The sequence below is a fragment of the Nerophis ophidion genome, linkage group LG02, assembly GCF_033978795.1.
Source record: "Nerophis ophidion isolate RoL-2023_Sa linkage group LG02, RoL_Noph_v1.0, whole genome shotgun sequence".
Taxonomy (NCBI): Eukaryota; Metazoa; Chordata; class Actinopteri; order Syngnathiformes; family Syngnathidae; genus Nerophis; species Nerophis ophidion.
The window spans coordinates 24472055-24493215 of NC_084612.1; the positions used below are offsets into that span (position 1 = coordinate 24472055).

Sequence of the window (21161 nt, forward strand, 5' to 3'; positions counted from 1 at the left end):
CACTTTCAGGATCATTTTATTTTTAGCCAGTAAACAACTGTTATGTACTTTTGAATCGGGTTTTCCCCTTTAAATAACAAAAATTATAGAATTTTACAATATTCATTATTATTAAATATTAAATGTGCCAACTAGTTTTACGGCATACATCATCCCCCCTTTACCCATTTGTTAAAAAGACGAAAGTTGATGCGAACGCCTACGTGCTGTCAGAAAACTAAAAGAAGAAGAATGCCTTTGTGCAATTACTGCTAATAAATCAATCAATAAAATGCATCAGTCAAATAGTACAGGCAACTTCGTTAACATGGAGCCACAGACAATTTCATTCAAAAAGTCCCAATTGCTAACATAAAGATACAACAACAAATAAAGGCAAAGAAGGCCTAGTAGGTAATTACAACAACAGACAAAGTATTAAAAATGTCGGTCCAATAACTGCACAGGGATGGGCAGAGCCAAAACATGTGTAGCAAGTAAGCTGGAGACTGTTGACACTGAAATAAGGCTATATGTGGCACAGATACAAGATTTATAAACTCTACTTAAACCCCCACTTAAGAACTTTCAGTTTTGGTTTATATTGGCCGCACCAGTGAACCAAAGCGATGGCGTTTTCCCAAAAGGAAAACCACATTTACCATGAGGACTAGCGCATATAGCGTCCAACTGACACGATAATGCCACAATGATTCTGTATTACTGAACTTTCCACAGTAGGAACCTACATTCGTTTTCTACCACTTATTCCCTTTTGGGGACGTGGGGGTCGCTGGCGCCTATCTCAGCTACAATCGGGTGGAAGGAGGTGTACACCCTGGACAAGTCGCCCCCTCGTTGCAGGGTCAATATAGACGGACAACATTCACACCAACCTACATATTTTACTCAAACCTTATATTTGCAGTTTGAAGTCACTGCATTGTTTTTTCCTTGTACAGTTCTTTTGAGTTTGTTGCGTGGTTGGTCAGTGTGGAACTGCAAAGTATCGCGCTGGTGGGTATTTATTGCTACCACACAAATTTCCAGTAGCTAAAATTTGTATTATTATTCTGATTTGAGCATTGAAAGTCACTTACTAGTTTAGCAGGAACAGATCCAAAGCAGCATTGGTCTAAAATCTCTTGTCTTTTGACCTCATGCAAGTTAGTGAAAGTCGTGCCATTGTTGATCCTTGATTGTCCCTCCCTTTTTTTTTTTTTTGAAAACCCGATTCAAAAGTACATAACAGTTGTTTACTGGCTAAAAATAAAATGATCCTGAAAGTGATCACATTCATTTTAGATTTAATGATACTGTACAATATCCTTAAAACATGTCCTTGTGAAGTAATTGATAATATTGTACATTTTACTCCTCGTTTCATATTCAAAGTGAAAACATTTAAATGATCGGTTTGCCGTTTAAAGTGAGATCCGTACAATTAGGTCAGGGCTTCTCAAACTTTTTTTTTTTTCTGTCATCACCACTTTAGACTCAAGGCCCACCTACCCCCATCGCCCCAACAAAACAATTTATTGGACATCATGTGTGGTCTCGAGTTGTCTCTTTGCTTTGTTGGGTCTCAGGCTGTCTGCTGCTAGCCGTTTTAGACAAAGAACACACAGGGGTCTCTCCTCTGCCCCCACCTCCGCTGCCGTGAATCCAAGAGCAAGATACCCTTCGCCATATTTTCTTTTAGGTTGACTTTTTGGTTGATTAGACCCGTCATATTTTTGTTTCTCCGCAGACCTTTGAGGTGCGAGTTGCAAATGTATCCATTTTGTGTAATTGTGGTTCGCACATTAGCCTGCTACCCATCCGCGCGAAAGTTTGTTCCTCTTAGCCCTGCCTGCAAAAGTTACTGTTGCTATGTCTGTCAAACTTTCGCTCCTGCCGAGAAATTTAAAGCCTACAGGAAAAATAAGTAATTTACATTTATTTATACGGCGGATTTCACAGACAGAATCACAAAGTGATTTACAGTGTGTATAGAAAATGAAAGCATAGTAAAAAAAAAATAAAAAATAAAAAATTTCCTCCCTTTCCTCGAGCCCCACCTGTCATGTCTCTATTCCCCACACTTTGAGAAATGCTGAATTAGGTCAACATTTTTCGACCCGTATGTACGGTCACCGTGTGCTCGGAGAAGAGGTAGGATTAAATATAAGTTTTACTTCTTAATATTCCTTTTCAGATTTGTTGAAAGGTGCAAATGGAACCATGTGATGTTACTTGACGTAAACATGTCTGTAACAAATACATCAAAACCATAGCCGCGTGTGTAATGACTAACATTTACATAACATTTTGTAGATGGCATTGCAGGTCTTGACTTGTTCTATTCTGTCTTTTGAACGTACAAGTCAATGTCTTGTTTTTAGTGTGAGGTTTAACTGTTGTGTTTATTTTGTGTCATTGTGAAGTTTTTTGTACCTGAAAATCAGATATCCCGGCCCCCCAGACACATTTTTTCCTCTATATCTGCTCCCCAGGTCAAAATAATTGCCGAGTGTGACCGTGTGTGACCGTGTGTGACCGTGTGTCTTGGCTACCACTCTTTACTGCATCTCTCCATGAACCCCAAAAAAACATCCGACCAGGAGCGTTGGGCTGCAGTGCATTGTGGGTAGGCGAGTCTTGTACATGATCATGTTCTGTCGGTTCATTTGCAAAATAAACCAGAGAGCACAACTCAGCTTTGATACAAAATGAAAGTAAAAATAAGACTGAGAAGATCAAAATAATTGTCAAAGCAGCATCAAAGTTGTTGAAAGAACTATCTTGGTACCGGGTGCAAGCCGTACTACGGAGAGTAGACGTGACGGAGTCATGTTACCACATTCCAACACCCTGTTAATGGTCCGGTGGAATGCCAGAAGTTTGATAGCAACCGAACATGAATTAAAGGGATATATTAAAAATATGAAAACTAAACCACGTATAATTTGTATTCAAGAAACAGGGCTGAAGCCAAAATTAAACTTTATAATAAAAGGATATATAACGATTCGTAAAGATAGGAATGAAGGGTAAAGAGGATGATGTGTCACATTTATCAAAGAAGATGTAGTCACGGGTAAAGAAACAGCAGAACCTTTAGCAAAAACATTTGTTAAAGTGCACGGTAATGATAATTTGAGAAATGTGGAAAAACAAAAGAGAGAAAAAACAATGAGTTTAAATATTGGGGAAATGATGGAAGACAACGTTAATAGCTTTACCAACACTATGGATATGACATTTTCTTTGAATGAAATGGTTCGAATTTTGAAAAAGGTTAAAAATACGTCACCGGGGAAAGACCTAGCGGGTTATCAAATGATCAAAAACTTAGGTGGCATCGTCAAAGAAGTGGTCTTGAAATGATATGACAGGATATATGAAGAAGGAGAATGACCGGCAGAGGGGAAAATTAGCGGTAACAATTCCAATATGCAAGTCAGGGTAAGACCCGGAAGAGGCAGGAAATTATAAATTTGGGGAAAAGTAATGGAAAAAAAAAAAGATTAATGAAAGACTAGTATATTATTTAGAGTCAAAAGAAATAATCAAAAAACTAACAAAGTGGTAAATAATGTTCAAGACTGGGGAACGGCTTGAGGTTTAAGATTCTCTGTTGGAAAGACAAAAGTCATACATTTTACAAAGACAAAAGTACCAAACAAGCTCCAAATAAAAACTCTAAGGTGAAAATATAGAAGAGGTACAAGTATTTAAATATTTAGGAATATGGTTTGATAAAAATATGAACTAGTCAACCCACAACAGCAAAATAGATTTGATTAGATTAGATTAGATAGTACTTTATTTATTCCTTCAGGAGTGTTCCTTCCGGAAAATAAAAAAATAGGGGGAAAAGTAAAAAGGTGTTAAATATAATGAGGTCTTTGAGGGGTAATGATTGGGGGGCTGATAGGTTAACGTTGAAAACAATACATGTATATATTTATAACTTTAATTCCATCTGTTATTGATTACGGATGCATTATTTACCAATCTGCTTCAAAAACATGACTTGGGAAAATAGACCGGATCCAGTCACAGGCTTTAAGGTTATGTTGTGGAGCTACTACATCAACCCTAGTGCCAGTATTACAAGTAAAAATGAACGAAAAACCTTTGGACAAGAGGAGAGATCAACTCTCAGCAGTTTATCGGGCAACTTTAAAAGGATCCAAGCAAGGATATCCGACTTGTCCAGTGCTACCAATCTGCCAAGAAAAAGAGAAAACAAAAAAGAATAGTTTTGGGTGGATTATAGGAGACATATGTAATAAAGTTAAAATTGACAATATTAAAGTTAGTCCTACAGTACCAATGCCTGCAATACCACCGTGGATGTTTGATAACCCAAAAGAAAACATGCAATTACTAAAGAATAGAAATTTAAATAGTTACCGGATAGAAAAATGGATTGAGATATGATATATACGGATGCATCAAAAACTATATAAAAAAAAATAAAGGTAAGAGCTGTAGCAGTTATCCCACAAGGAAACATAGTATTAAATAAAATAATCAGTGATAAACTATCTGTTTTTACGGGGGAATTGGTAGCAATTTATATGGCGGTTAACTGGATAGAGGAAAACAAAGCAAGGAAAGTAGTTGTGTGCTCGCAGTCCAACAGTGCATTGATGAGCATAAAAAACATAGCATCAGAAACAAGACAAGATTTAGTTTATGAAATAGTTCAGGCAATCTATAGAATAAATAAAGCGGGAGGTGTGGTAACATTTCTTTGGGTTCCTTGGAAGATATTGTAGGATGGAATTCACAACCCATAGGATATAAAGCATTATACACGTATTTAAAAAACATTGGGTTAAATAAAAGAATATAGAGTAGGGATCCATCTTGATCCACACTCCATTTCAACCAGAAGGTTGCTTGGCGGAAACAACCGCCCACCTCCGGAATCAGTCCCCGCCCATTCCCCTTAGGCGCGAAATTCATTTGAGCGAAAGACATTGGAATGAGAGGAGCTCTTTAAAGCTCCTGAGAATCTTAAAAAGCTTACAGAAACTTACAGCGGGTGCCTGTCGGACATTCACCGTCGTTTTCGATGATTTCCCCTCGGAGCAAGGATTCGATGTCTGGAGTCTTTGGCGCAATCAAACCTTCTCCTCTGCCTGGAACGGCCGTTGACGGACCCGCCAGCTTTAAGGGAGACCAGTGAGCAAGAGATGTAAACGGAAAATCTGTAAGTAAATATATGTATATATGTATCGTATACCGCATGTTTTTTTTCTTGTAAAATGAGAATCATTTGACTCACCAGACTGCGATTGTGTTAAAACGATCGCGTTAGGATCTTACGGCAAATCCTCTATGAAACTAAATAATGAATACACATAATATTAAATAATTTGAAGGTTTAAACACACCTCGAAAATCATCTTCCAACTTTGTAAGACCGTTTAAGCAAAGTTCATCGTCTTTCACTTCGTCGTCATCGGCTGTTAAAAAAAAAAAAGGTATTACATCGTCGTACAAGTGTAATGCTTTTAACGTTTAAATGCTTAAATGGAGTTAAACCAATGTCTAATAACATGGTAAAGCAGAGGTAATGGTGTGTGTGTGTGTGTGTGTGTGTGTGTGTGTGTGTGCGTGTGTGTGTGTGTGTATGTGTGTGTGTGTGTGTGTGTGTGTGTGCGTGCGTGTGTGTGTGTGTGCGTGCGTGTCCTGTTGATTCAAACGGTCATAAACATTTAAACTGTCAGATGGGAAGTCAGTAAAAACTGAACCCTCCTTTTGTCCCCCAAACTGACCTGTTGATTCAAACGACCGTAAAGACCAGTTGCTACGTGACACTGTGTTCTGCGATAGTTTTTTCCATCTGTTTAAATATGTTTTCGTGAGGTACGGAAGTTGTTTCAGTGCGTACGAATGTGTGTGTGTGTGTGTGTGTGTGTGTGTGTGTGTGTGTGTGTGTGTGTGTGTGTGTGTGTGTGTGTGTGTGTGTGTGTGTGTGTGTGTGCGTGCGTGCGTGCGTGCGTGCGTGCGTGTGTGTGTGTGTGTGTGTGAAGTGTGTGTGTGTGTGCGTGTGTGCGTGTCCACCAAAAACTTCCCAATCCACGATAGATAACGATGAAAATATCGAGAAAGGGCTTCCGTCTCTTCTTTCTTTTAGCTGAAATAAGCAGATATCCCCCATTTCGTATCTGAATACAAATCCAAAAGATCCCTCCCCTTCCAAATCCCATTTCTCACGCAAAGATTCGGTCGGCGGCATCTGAATACGATTTAGAAACACTCGACTTTTTGGCGGAGCGTCAATGTAAGTTTTATTATTTTTATAAATCGAAACAGGCGTTTCACTAATCATGACCGAATCGAACAAAGTCTTTACGCTAACGTATAAAGCTCCACCTCCTCTGCGTGTGTGTGTGTGTGTGTGTGTGTGTGTGTGTGTGTGTGTGTGTGTGAAGTGCGTGCGTGTCCACATCTCCACACGTAACATTCCCAACCATCAATACATCGAAATCTGGAAGTTGTTTCAAACGATCGTAAACATTTAAACTATCAAATATATGGTCACATGCTGCTCAGATGACATTGCTTTCTTAAAAAAACTGATCCCTCCTCTGTTCCCTGTCAGGTCTTAACTCCACCCTCTTCCTGGTTTAACCACTCCCACCGCAGGTCTTAACTCTGCCCTCTTTCTGTTTAAAACTCCACCCTCTTCCTGGTTTAACCACTCCCACCGCAGGTCTTAACTCCACCCTCTTCCGGGTAAGCCACACCCACTTGACCTTGACATTTGAACCTGACATTTGAACCTGACCTTTAACCTTGACCTTTAACCTTGACCCCCTCATAAATCATTAACCTTTGAACTTGACCCCTCATAAATCATTGACCTTTGACCTTGAGGGTCATAAATCATTGTTTTATGGGGGGTCATAAATCACTTTTGACTAAAGGTAGGGACTTAACTTCTCTGCTGGGGTCGTGGTTAAGAGGGGAGGAGTATAATTCACCAACTCGAGTATTTCATATATATTTCATATATACAGTGGGGCAATAAAGTATTTAGTCAGCCACATATTGTGCAAGTTCTCCCACTTAAAATGATGACAGAGGTCTGTAATTTTCATCATAGGTACACTTCAACTGTGAAAAAAAAAATCCAGGAATTCACATTTTAGGAATTTTAAAGAATTTATTTGTAAATTATGGTAGAAAATAAGTATTTGGTCACTTCAAACAAGGAAGATCTCTGGCTCTCACAGACCTGTAACTTCTTCTTTAAGAAGCTCTTCTGTCCTCTGCTCACTACCTGTATTAATGGCACTTGTTTGATCTTGTTATCTGTATAAATGACACCCACCTGTCCACACCCTCAAACAGTCAGATTCCAAACTCCACTATTGCCAAGACTAAAGAGCTGTGGAAGGACACCAGGAAAATAATTGCAGACCTGCACCAGACTGGGAAGAGTGAATCTACAAAAGCCAAGCAGCTTGGTGTGAAAAAATCAAGTGTGGGAGCAATTATCAAAAAATGAAAGACATACAAGACCACTGATAATCTCCCTCAATCTGGAGCTCCACGCAAGATCTCATCCCGTGGGGTCAAAATGATCATGAGAACGGTGAGCAAAAATCCCAGAACCACACGGGGGGACCTGGTGAATGACCTACAGAGAGCTGGGACCAAAGTAACAAAGGTTACCATCAGTAACACACTACGCCGACAGGGAATCAAATCCTGCAGTGCCAGGCGTGTCCCCCTGCTTAAGCCAGTGCATGTCCAGGCCCGTCTGAAGTTTGCCAGAGAGCACATGGGAGAATGTCATGTGGTCAGATGAAACCAAAACAGAACTTTTTGGTATAAACTCAACTCGTCGTGTTTGGAGGAAGCAAAATACTGAGTTGCATCCCAAGAACACAATACCTACTGTGAAAAATGGGGGTGGAAACATCATTCTTTGGGGCTGTTTTTCTGCTAAGGGGACAGGACGATTGATCCGTGTTGAGGAAAGAATGAATGGGGCCATGTATCGTGAGATTTTGAGCCAAAACCTCCTTCCATCAGTGAGAGTTTTGAATGGTTGACCAAATACTTATTTTCCACCATAATTTACAATTAAATTCTTTAAAATTTCTACAATGTGAATTCCTGGATTTTTTTTTTCACATTCTGTCTCTCACAGTTGAAGTGTACCTATGATGAAAATTACAGACCTCTGTCATCCTTTTAAGTGGGAGAACTTGCACAATCGGTGGCTGACTAAATACTTTTTTGCCCCACTGTATGTATGTATATATATATATATATATATATATACATATATATATATATATATATATATTTATACACTCTTCTGGGGATAGGTGGATTGGCAAAGCTAAATTGGCCCTAGTGTGTGAATGTGAGTGTGAATGTTGTCTGTGTATCTGTGTTGGCCCTGCGATGAGGTGGAGACTTGTCCAGGGTGTACGCCGCCTTCCACCCGATTGTAACTGAGATAAGCACCAGCGCCCCCCCCGCAACCTCAAAAGGAATAAGCCGTAGAAAATGGATGGATGATATACACTCTTTAAAGGGGGATTTATCCTCTATATTTAAACACAAGTTTATTTGAATACAATTATTTTACATTTTTATAGTTATTCTGCAAATAATACTCCATAATAACAATGTGAAAAAGCTTTTTTTCTTTAGTAATTTTTAAAAATGTATTACATACAACAAAATAAGAAATCACATGCGCATAAGCATTCACAGCATTTGGCATGACGTTTAAGAGTGAGATCAGGGTGATCCTGTTTTAACAGGTCATCCATGAGAAATTCGTACAGCTTAATCAGAGTTCACCTGTGAGCAACTATGTTGGTTGGATATGATTTGGAAAGGCACATACCCGTCTCTATATAAGGTCCCACACTTGACAATATATGGCAGAGCACAAACCAGGAATGAAGTCGAATGCATTGTCGCCAGATCTTTGAGACTAGATTGTCTCCAGGCACAAATCGAGTGAAGGGTACAGTAAATATCTAATGCCTTAAATGATCCAATGATCACAGTGGCCTCTATCATCCGTAAATGTAAGACGTTTGGAACCACCAGGCCATCTAGACTGAGAGATCAGCGTCAGGCTTAGTTTGGGTATGTTTTAGTTTTTCCTCTGTTTTATTTATTTCCTGTCAGCCCTCTTATTTTTGTTCAGTTTCCTGCTTGCCTACCTGAGCGGTGTTTCCCCTCAGCTATGGCTGATTGGCACCTGGCCACACATGGTGTCAATCAGCCGGCTGCTATTTAGACCTGCCTTGTTCTCCAGTCAGTGCTGGAGTATTGTAAGCTGTTTCCTGTATGCTGTGGACTGTTTGCTGGTTTCTGTCTCCAGTTTTCACGTTTCCTGTTCGCTGTTTCCAGTTCACCTGTTTCCTGTCTTCTGGTTTGTGTTTTTCCTGCATTTTTTGGACATTAAAAATCATGTTGTGACCGACTTCTCAAGCCGTTGTGCGGGTTCCATGGACCGTCAAGAAAAGACATAGCGGCGGGCACGTTTAGACTTCTTAATTTTTTTAAAAAGTCTGCTTTTCAGCTGCTCTGTCTGCCGCTTGCCTTTCTGCCTCGGGTGTCGTCGCCTCTCTCACGCTCTCAGTCTCTCTCTCTCCACGTCAGCTTCCCTATGGCTCCTTCTAGTCTCTCCGTCTCTCTCCCTGACGTTCACGGCTGTCGCCCTTTTAGACAGTGCGAGATGATTACTCAATTGTCCCCAGGTGCGCAATCTACGGTCCTGATCTTGACTGCGGCGTCGCTCCCGGCTCACCCCGCTCGCCTCGCCGCTCGCTCGCTCTGCGTCCACGCCTCCATCTTGGGCCGGGCTCCGGCATGCCCTGCCTCGCTGTCGGACTGCCGGCCACGCCTCCTTGCCGCCATCTTGGGTTGGGCTATGGTGTGCCCTGCCTCGCTGTCGGCCCCGCCTCTCCACACATATCTTCCTGTACCAAGCCTGCCAACTCTGCATCTTGCGGTTCGTCACCACCAACACTTGACAATCAGGGAAAAAATGTCCGAGTCAGGAAGGTGACCACAAACCCGATGTGCACTCTGTCAGAGCCACAGTGAAGTGAAGTGAAGTGAATTATATTTATGTTGCGCCTTTTCTCTAGTGACGCAAAGCGCTTTACATAGTGAAACCCAATATCTAGGTGACATTCAAACTAGTGTGGGTGGCACTGGAAGCAGGTGGGTAAAGTGTCTTGCCCAAGGACACAACGGCAGTGACTAGGATGGTGGAAGAGGGAATCGAACCTGCAACCCTCAAGTTGCTGGCATGGCCACTCTACCAACCGAGCTAAACCGCCCCAGCATTCCTCTATGGAGAGAGGCGAACCATACAGAAGGCCAACCATCCCTGCAGCAATCATTAAAGGAGGAGAGAAAGAAGGAGAATCCACCAATCAGGCGTGTATGGTAGAATGGCCAGGTGGAAACCATTCCTTTGTAAAAGTTTTCCAAAATGGATGAGAAACAAAATGCTCGGGTCTAATGAGACAAAGATTGAATACTTTACCGTGAATGCAAGGCATCATGTTTGGAAGAAACTAGGCAATGCTCATCTCCAGGCCAAAATTATCCCAATAGTAAAGCATGGTGGTGGCAGCATCATGCTGTGGGGATGTTTTTCAGCGGCAGGAACTGGGATACAACTCGGGATAGAGGGAAATATAAATGCAGCAATGTACAAAGACATCCTGGATAAAAACGTGCTCCAGAGTGCGCTCGAACTCGGACTGGGACGACGGTTGTTCTTTCAGCAGAACAACAACCCCTAAATACACAGCCAAAATTTTGAGGACAAAAATTACTTTAGTACATTTCGGAATTAGGCTGTAAAATAACACAATGTGTAAAAAAGTGAAGTGCTGTGAAAATTGTGTGAATGCCTTGTTATTCTACAATTACTTAAATATCAAAATTGCTTTAAAACCAAGACCCTTGACATAATTACAATGAAACATAATATTTTGTAAAGGTGATGTTATCCATTTGTTCAAAATAACAGTACTAGCAGAATGAAATAGCATCTAGGTCTGCAACAATTAATTGATTTAATGTATTAATTGAATCAGAAAAAAAACATCAATTTATGTTTTCTTGCTTTGATTAATCATTTAATGAGTGTAATTACAAAAAAATCTGTCAAATCTGTACTGCAAGTAGTGTTTGGAACTTTAAATATGCGTAAAGAGTTTCCGTACGGCTGCAGCAATAGACCTCACATGAGAGCGGTGTTGTGTGACACCAAACAATTGAGTTTTTTTTAATTAATGTGCACGTTTTAAAAATGCTATTTCAACATTGCTGACATTCAGGTGTTGTAAGCAAGCTACCTGTACAATGGATTTATATAAAAAAAAGAAGGAAGGTTATGGCAGAAAAACTAACATTTATTTTTAAAACTAATTTCCCTAAAATATGCATTGAGGTTATACATTGTGTTTTATCTCGAATAATCGAAAAAACTATTTGATAGATTACTTGATTACTAAAATTATCGATAGTTGCAGCCCTTTTCCAATGAATCATTGGTTAAATCCCAAAAAATTACATTATTTAAATGCCTAAAATTGCTTAAAAATTGAGGCCAATTGAGGATAAAATTGTTATTCTGACAAGTTTCGTACATGTAATGACTTCAAATGTGTTAATCATTATTAAATATATCAGTGTATATATCAAGAGGGTGACTGCTCCTTTTTTTTTAGCAATGTTGGACTTCAACAAAATAATGTAGAAAAAACATGTGCACTGAAAAAGTGGGAGCTTAAGTTCGAAAGACATCTGTGAGGATGCCAATGGATGCATGTTTGTTTTTTAAGGGAGCAGCACAAGACTTCTGCAAATGGCAAATGTTTGTGTGCATGCAGGCAGTGGCTCTCTGTTTACTGAACTTTCCAAAAAAACAGAGAAAGTCACCGCTTAAGTGAATTTAAAGGTGTGGAAATAATGAGGATTAGGGAAAGTGATGCCACATGGGACCAAACTAGCAAAACATATGGATTGAAAGATTTGCATTCTTTGTGAGAATAGTTTTTCCTGTTGGCACACTTTGAGTTTGGTGTGAAAGAATCCCAACAAAGAGCTTCAGGATGAACTATGTATTACGAGCCGGAAGGTCCATTCTCAGGTCCAACATCAGTGACCTCTGACCTAAATAGTTTTGAAAGATTGTATTTACAATTGGTGCAACACACTCCTATGTAGCACTTCTTTGTTAATTGATTATAGCCAAAACTCTTTCAAAACAAAGTCGAAAAAGTTTCAGAATGAGGAAAACAGAAGTCCTTATCAAAACAGCAGCCATGAGGAAAGTGAATAGCAAAATAGTGACTCAATTCTCAATGAGAGCAAACAAATGACAGCAAAAGCGCTATTTCGGCAATTTAAAGGCATGTTTGTGCTGCCAGTTAGTGGGAGACAGTGGCTGAAAAGATGGGGCGGAATTTAACTTGGTTGACCCTAAAAAACGTCATCGTAATGGAACTTGAAAACAAAACACCACAATTTGGAATGGGCCGAAGCTTGCCAAGCATCGGGGATGGTCCAATCAGGCCCACTCTGAACTCTTTGCTGCTCTTTAGCACAAACAAGCATTGTTATTTCAATAATATAATTGCTCTTTCAGCAACATTTGGTTTAGTCTAAGAGCCAACATTACCATAGTGACACTCAAATTGAATTTTTACAATTTGGTGTTCGAAAATCAGAAAATACACAAAAAAACCCCACTGTGCATGACATCCCACAAGAACTAATCTGGAGAAACCTTAGCTCAGGGGCCGCATGAAGAGAAATCTATTCCTACGTGGGCAGCACGGGTAAAATGATGACATGATAACTTAAATATAAAGATAACTCAAATTGTTTTTTTTTGTTAAAAAATAGACAAAGCATATTCTGAAGATGTACAAATCATTATGTTTTTTTTTTTTTTACACTTAAATGTTTCGGTTAAACGTATTCAATGTTCATTTGTCGTTATTTCTACTTTCTGAATAAATGATGTGATAACAAAATAGGTGGAATTGAGTCTGGCAGTTATAAAATGCTCCCATTTGTGTTCATTTTTAATCTATCAGAAGATAAAATTAAAAATAATATCGACATCAAATTAAAGCATGTAAACAATATAACTTCCTCATTTTCCTCAACTGTTGTACTAACATCAAGTGGTTTATTCTGTACATATTTAGCATCATCTACAACAAAACTTGCAATCACAAATGAAGTTTGTGATTTACCTTTTTCCTAGAAAAGTGCCCTGTGCTTGCGTTGTCTTTGGTTGTTGGAACTGTTCAAATCACAAAAAAGATCAAAGTTTCTTCAGAGTTCCTCAAGAGGAAATCAACAAGGGGCAAGACGAAAATAGGAGTACATACTCCAGTCAGAGGACTGGACTGTTTGGTTTGTCTTAAAAATGTTTCGCCTCTCATCGAAGTAGGCTTCATCAGTTTACGCTTATTTACATAAATTTGTCAGATCTATTTTTAGAGTTAGATTGGTCAGATTAAGTCCAGCAGCAAGTGCAAAAAAAACCAACTATTTATCCTCCTCCTTATACTAGTCAGGAAGTATACACCGTTTTGTGGACACTGCCTCTGCCTTTCTTCAGCTGAACAACATAAAGATGCACTGATAAGGGGCGGTTTAGCTCGGTTGGTAGAGCGGCCGTGCCAGCAACTTGAGGGTTGCAGGTTCAATTCCCGCATCCGCCATCCTAGTCACTGCCGTTGTGTCCTTGGGCAAGACACTTTACCCACCTGCTCCCAGTGCCACCCACACTGGTTTAAATGTAACTTAGATATTGGGTTTCACTATGTAAAGCGCTTTGAGTCACGAGAGAAAAAGCGCTATATAAATATAATTCACTTCACACAATTCACTAAGATAAAGCAGATTTTGCTATTCCTAATCACTGTAGCAACCTGGCTGTTAAATTGAGGAGTTTTGTGATTTCAAATTGTGAATGCACCACAGGGTTAGTCTAGTGACAGTGTGTGTGTGTGTCAGCAGGGCGGCTGAATACAAGGACAGTTAAGCTAGTTGCTGTTGATTTGCCTGTTATTAAATAGAAAGTTGATCCATCACCCCCTTGTTATGTTTGTTTATTACAATTAGGGGTTGTTCCGATAGCAATATTTTGGTACTGGCAGCAATATTTATTTTGAAATTTTCGTAAAAAAGGGGGACCACAGAAAATTACATTAATGGCTTTATTTTAACCAAAAAAATCTTACGATACATCAAACATACGTTTCTTATTGCAATCGAAGAACAAGTATGGCTATCAATAAAATAGTGAACATACTGAACAACTTGTCTTTTAGTAGTAAGCAAACAAAGGCTCCTAATTTGGCTGCTGACGTATGAAAAAACATATTGTGTCACTTTATTTTTATATTTTTTATGTTAATTTTATTATTCCGTCAAAATTATAAGGGAAAAGCGGTAGAGAATGGATTATTAATCTAATTGTTCATTTACTGTTAATATCTGCTTACTTTCTGTTTCAACATGTTCTATCTACAATTATGTTAAAATGTAATAAACATGTGTTCTTCTGTTGTTTAGATGCTTTACATTAGTTTTAGATGATACCACAAATGTGGGTATCGATCTGATACTAACTTAAAGGGTGATACATTGGTCATATTTAAAGTCCTCATCCATCCATGGACATACAGTATTTCCTGAGTTTATAAACATAATAATTTTAAATAAGGACAAAAATGTTTGTAATGATAATAAATAATGTAATCATGGCTCTTGTTTTGGGTCTCATTAAAGTGAATCCACCCATGACATTTGTTTACATTGCAGGGATGATACTTGTAAGAAATGTACTTTATTTGTCGCCATGGAGGCGCGAGGATTACTGATTTAGAAGTAGCTAAAACACTGCCAACTGCGGAAGGACGTTAGCCGCTGGCTAGCCATCCATGTTTTAAAGCACTTTTTGCTGAGCGGCGTTTCAGTGTTATAGTTTCACCTTTATCGTTAGTTTTTAAGTAAAATATTTCTATTCTCCCTTTCTATCTACACAATGTGTCTGCTTGTAAGTACTCTGTGCGTATGCATTGCCCAACATGCTCCTCTGCTCGCAAACCAGCAATGTCACGACGGCGCGCCGTCATGTCCCTAAAATTTTTTTTATATTTTCACAGGCAGTATGGTACTGTTTTTAATTCATTCGTACCGCCTTACTTTATTAGTACCAGTATACCGTACAACCCTATGTACAATACTGTGTAGCACTTTATATTGTGTTCAAAGGGTAGAAACGTGTACTACAAAATTGAATTTTGTCAAGGCTGGAACACATTATGTTAAATGTTAAATTTATTATGTTAAATTGTCAAAAAAACAATGAAAGTGTCAACTGTACATGGCTTGCATTTATCCATTTTCATGAAAATAATAAAAATAAATGATGATGATGTTGTTTTTATTGTTTCTTATGGAGAACTTTGCTTATATACAAAACTCACTATTTACGAAACCTGTCTCAGAACCAATTAAGTTCGTAAAGCAAGGTGCTACTGTACGTCCGCCGGTGGTGGTGGTGGTGGTGTGTGTGTGGGGAGGGGGGTGGGGGGGTGTTGGTAAATCAAATTACTCTCGCAAAAAGCCGAAAGACAGCTCCTATTTCAAATTACTCATAAATTGACACACACTGTACCGTGATAAAGGCCTTAGAACTAGAAATTTAATTTACTGGGACAAAACTCTTTCCTGGCTGCTCAGTAAAATATGGCTGCCTACTGTTGATTGAATTTTTCTAATTGGCGTAAAGATTGACTTGTTGCTTTGCCTCAGCTCTGAACACTACAATAATATACTCAGCCCCAAGTATCCTGTTGAATAAATAGGGTATTGTTTATTGCGGTCAGCAACCACATACAGAAATAAATACAGGAGACCCTTGTTTCTTTCTTTAGTTAGCATGTCTCCGTTTTTGTTGTTTTTAGCTTTATTATTATGAAGCAGAATACCAAATGTACACATTCAATTTGCTATATATTTTTAAATAATTTTACATTTGCAAAATTTCTAAAAAATGTCAACTCGTTACTAACAAAATTGCTGATGATGTTTTTTTTTTACAGCCATAGTTTAACCTTGGAATGGATTACTTCACATTTTCCTGGAATGAATTGTATTGGACTTGAAAAGTTATACTGAATTCTAATGATAAACTGTAAAATCGCAAAAAGTCACATGGACCCAGGATGTCCAAGTGCAAACACAAACTTACTGGAAAATAGAGCTTATCCCCCCACATTTGGACAAGTAATGAACCCGTGCAGATGTGGTGCGGTCAGTTGCACTCAAACACTTGTTAGATGACAGCGGTTTAGAGATGGCTCCTGAGCAAAGATGGCAAACACATTACAGCGTGCATGCACGCACACATACACGCACACAAAAGAGGGCTGAGGGTCTCAGGAGAGGTGTCTCACAAGAGATGGGCTGACATATGGCCAGCAGACCCCTGACCACTGGGTGGAGCAGGGTGTGTGTATGTGTGTGTATGTGTGTTTGTAAGGGTGGGGTTGCTGAGGGTGCAGATGAATAGCCCAGTGGTTTGAGACAGTTGAAACTCAATATTCATTTTCACTGCTGCCCTGCTGCTGTTTGTGTGCACGTGTGTTCATTTACTGTTGATGAAAGGAGATGCTTCTTCACAACTTCAATTAACCAACTAACTTAACTTTCCATGCAAAAGTTCAAATTCTAATAAGGATGAAATGACACAAGATATACAGGAAGTAAACACGATACAAAAATACCTTCAGATGTAAAAAAAAAAACCCAAAAAACCCTCAAAATCACCTTTTGGTCTCGCTAAAACTTTACATTTGAAAGCCCTTATAGTTTAGATTTGCATCAATTCACCAATGTGTCATCGAAGAATAAAAATGCACTTTCGTCAATATGCATCACAACAAAAACAATAATACTAAAAATGAATAGATGTTAATAATACAACTCCTTATGACTTGTATACACAAACTATGGAGAAGATATAAGTGGAACAAATATTTAGATTAGATAATGAGTCATATCTTGAAATGTGGGTTTCCATCCCTATCCATTTTCTACCGCTTATTCCCCTTTGGGGTCGCGGGGGGCGCTAGTGCCTATCTCAGCTACAATCGGGCGGAAGGCGGCGTACACCCTGGACAAGTCGCTAGCTCATCGCAGAGCCAACACTGATAAACAGACAACATTCACACACTAGGGCCAATTTAGTGTCACCAATCAACCTATCCCCAGATGTATGTCTTTGGAAGTGGGAGGAAGCCGGATCACACGGAGGGAACCCACGCAAGACATGCAAACTCCACACAGAAAGATCCCGAGCTCGGGATTGAACCCTGACTACTCAGGACCTTCGTATTGTGAGGCAGACACAGGAACCCCTCTGCTACCGTGAAGCCCAAATATGGGTTTCATTATACAAATTTGTTTTAACTATCAAGTTTATTTTAAATATGACATTTTAATTATTGTGGTAAATATTGGATACAGTGTGATCGTCAAGCTTATTAGATGCAGTGCAAGTGTAAGCCACTGTGACTGTTATGTTTTGTTTCTTTAATGGATGTGATGGTGATGGAAATAAGTGATGATGACAATAATAATAATAATAATAATAATAATACTAATAATAATAATGATACATATTTTTTCTGTTATCGTTATAAATTGTGTTTGTTGTTGGCGCAGTGGAAGAGTGGCCGTGCACAACCCGAGGGTCCAAGGTTCAATCCCCACCTAGTACCAACCTCGTCACGTCCGTTGTGTCCTTGAGCAAGACACTTCACCCTTGCTCCTGATGGGTGCTGGTTAGCGCCTTGCATGGCAGCTCCCTCCATCAGTGTGTGAATGGGTAAATGTGGAAGTAGTGTCAAAGCGCTTTGAGTATCTTGAAGGTAGAAAAGCGCTATACAAGTACAACCCATTTATCATTTATTTATTTAATGTTTTAACATTATTTACTATTATTGACTCCTCTCTGAGCTGCCACCTTACCGTGGTAGAGGACTTTGCGTGTCCCAATGATCCTAGGAGCTATGTTGTACGGGTAAAGCCCCCTGGTAGGGTCTCCCAAGACAAACAGGTCCTAGGTGAGGGTTCAGACAAAGAGCAGCTCCAAGACTTCTATGGAATTACAACATAATGGACTCTGATTTCCCTTGCCCAGACGCGGGTCACCAGGAACCCGCTTTGGAGCCAGGCCCGAAGTTGGGGCACGAAGGCGAGCTCCTGGTGGCCGGGCCTGTCCCCATGGGGCCCGGCCGGGCACAGCCCGAAGAGGCAACGTGGGTTACCCCTCCAATGGGCTCCCCACTCATAGGAGGGGCCATAGAGGTCGGGTGCTGTGTGAGCTGGGCAGCAGCCGAAGGCAGGGCACTTGGTGGTCCGATCCACGGCTACAAAAGCTAGCTCTTTGGACGTGGAACATCACCTCACTGGGGGGGAAGGAGCCTGTTATATCCGGCTGGATATAGTCGGACTCACCTCGAAGCACAGCAAGGGCTCTGGAACCAGTTCTTTCGAGAGGGACTGGACTCTTTTCCACTCTGGCGTTGCCGGCAGTGCGAGGCGACGGGCTGGGGGGGCAATTCTCTTTGCCCCTCTACTCAAAGCCTGCACATTGGAGTTCAACCCAGTGGACGAGAGGGTAGCTTCCCTCCGCCTTCGGGTGGGGGGATGGGTCATGACTGTTGTTTGGTGCTTATGCACCAAACAGCAGTTCAGAGTACCCACCCTTTTTGGGTACACTCGAGGGAGTACTGGAAAGTGCTCCCCCAGGTGATTCCCTTGTACTACTGGGGGACTTCAACGCTCATGTTGGCAGCGACAGTGAAACCTGGAGAGGCGTGATTGGGAAGAATGGCCGCCCGGATCTAAACCCGAGTGGTGTTTTGCTATTGGACTTTTGTGCTCATCACGGATTGTCCATAACAAACACCATGTTCAAACATAAGGGTGTCCATATGTGCACTTGGCACCAGGACACCCTAGGCCGCAATTTCATGATCAACTTTGTAGTTGTGTCATCAGATTTGCGGCCTCATGTTTTGGACACTCGGGTTAAGAGAGGGGCAGAGCTTTCTACCGATCACCACCTGGTGGTGAGTTGGCTGCGATGGTGGGGGAGGATGTCGAACAAACCTGGCAGGCCCAAGCGCATTGTGAGGGTCTGCTGGGAACATCTGGCAGAGTCACCTGTCAGAAAAAGTTTCAATTCCTACCTCCGGAAGAACTTTGAACATGTCACGAGGGAGGTGCAGGACATTGAGTCCGAGTTGACCATGTTCCGCACCTCTATTGTCGAGGCGGCTGATTGAAGCTGTGGCCGCAAGGTTGTTGGTGCCTGTCGTGGCGGTAATCACAGAACCCGTTGGTGGACACCAGCAGTGAAGGATGAAGAAGCTGAAGAAGGAGTCCTATCGGGTTCTTTTGGCCCATAGGACTCCGGAGGCAGTGGACGGGTACTGACGTGCCAAGCGGTGTGCAGCTTTAGCAGTCACAGAGGCAAAAACTCGGACATGGGAGGAGTTCGGGGAAGCCGTGGAAAACGACTTCCGGACGGCTTCGAAGAGATTCTGGACCACCATACGCCGCCTTAGGAAGGGGAAGCAGTGCACTGTCAACACCGTGTATGGTGCGGATGCTGTTCTGCTGACTTCGACTGCGGATGTTGTGGATCGGTGGAGGGAAAACTTCGAAGACCTCCTCAATCCCACCATCACGTCTTCCTATGAGGAAGCGGTGCCTGGGGAATCTGTGGTGGGCTCTCCTATTTCTGGGGCTGGGGTTGCTGAGGTAATTAAAAAGCTCCTCGGCGGCAAAGCCCCGGGGGTAGATGAGATCCGCCTGGAGTTCCTTAAGGCTCTGGATGCTGTGGGGCTGTCTTGGTTGACAAGACTCTGCAGCATCGCGTGGACATCAGGGGCGGTTTCCTCTGGATTGGCAGACCGGGGTGGTGGTCCCTCTCTTTAAGAAGGGCGATCGGAGTGTGTGTTCCCACTATCGTGGGATCACACTCCTCAGCCTTCCCGGTAAGGTTTATTCAGGTGTACTGGAGAGGAGGCTATGCTGGATAGTCGAACCTCGGATTCAGGAGGAACAGTGTGGTTTTTGTTCTGGTCGTGGAACTGTGGACCAGCTCTATACTCTCGGCAGGGTTCTTTAGGGTGCATGGGAGTTCGCCCAACCAGTCTACAGGTGCTTTGTGGACTTGGAGAAGGCATTCGACCGTGTCCCTTGGGAAGTCCTATGGAAAGTGCTCAGAGAGTATGGGGTATCGGACTGTCTTATTGTGCCGGTCCGCTCCCTGTACGATCAGTGTCAGAGCTTGGTCCGCATTGCCGGCAGTAAGTCGGACACGTTTCCAGTGAGGGCTGGACTCTACCAAGGCTGCCCTTTGTCACCGATTCTGTTCATAACTTTTATGGACAGAATTTCTAGGCGCGGTCAAGATGTTGAGGGGTTCCAGTTTGGTGGCCGCGGGAGTAGGTCTCTGCTTTTTGCAGATGATGTGGTCCTTATGGCTTCATCTGGCCGGGATCTTCAGCTCTCACTGGATTGGTTCGCAGCCGAGTGTGAAGCGACCGGAATGAGAATCAGCACCTCCATGGTTCTCGCCCAGAAAAGGGTGGAGTGCCATCTCCGGGTTGGGGAGGAGACCCTGCCCCCAAGTGGAGGAGTTCAAGTACCTAGGAGTTTTGTTCATGAGATTGACAGGCGGATCGGCGCGGCGTCTTCAGTAATGCCGACCTTGTACCGATCCGTTGTGGTGAAGAAGGACTTGAGCTGGAAGGCAAAGCTCTCAATTTACCGGTCGATCTACGTTCCCATCCTCACCTATTGTCATGAGCTTTGGGTCATGACCGAAAGGACAAGATCACGGGTAAAAGCGGCCGAAATGAGTTTCCTCCGCCGGGTGGCGGGACTCTCCCTTAGAGATAGGGTGAGAAGCTCTGCCATCCGGGAGGAGCTCAAAGTAAAGCCGCTGCTCCTCCATATCGAGAGGAGCCAGATGAGGTGGCTCAGGCATCTGGTCAGGATGCCACCCGAACGCCTCCCTAGGGAGGTGTTTAGGGCACATCCAACCGGTAGGAGGCCACGGGGAAGACCCAGGACAC

The 21161-nt window shown here is 41.6% G+C and overlaps 1 protein-coding gene across 2 annotated transcripts in view; it reads right to left on the reverse strand.

The window, feature by feature from the left end:
* Window positions 1-8703: 8703 nt before the first annotated feature.
* The window catches only part of fam120b (family with sequence similarity 120 member B), a 58671-nt gene continuing 46213 nt past the window's right edge, over window positions 8704-21161 (reverse strand). The window contains exon 14 of one of the 2 annotated variants that reach the window (XM_061880096.1): window positions 8704-9987. In XM_061880096.1, the coding sequence (XP_061736080.1) occupies window positions 9587-9987 (401 nt within the window). In that variant the 3' untranslated portion in view covers window positions 8704-9586. The remainder of the gene's footprint in view (window positions 9988-21161) is intronic. The other variant, XM_061880089.1, reaches the window with a different exon arrangement.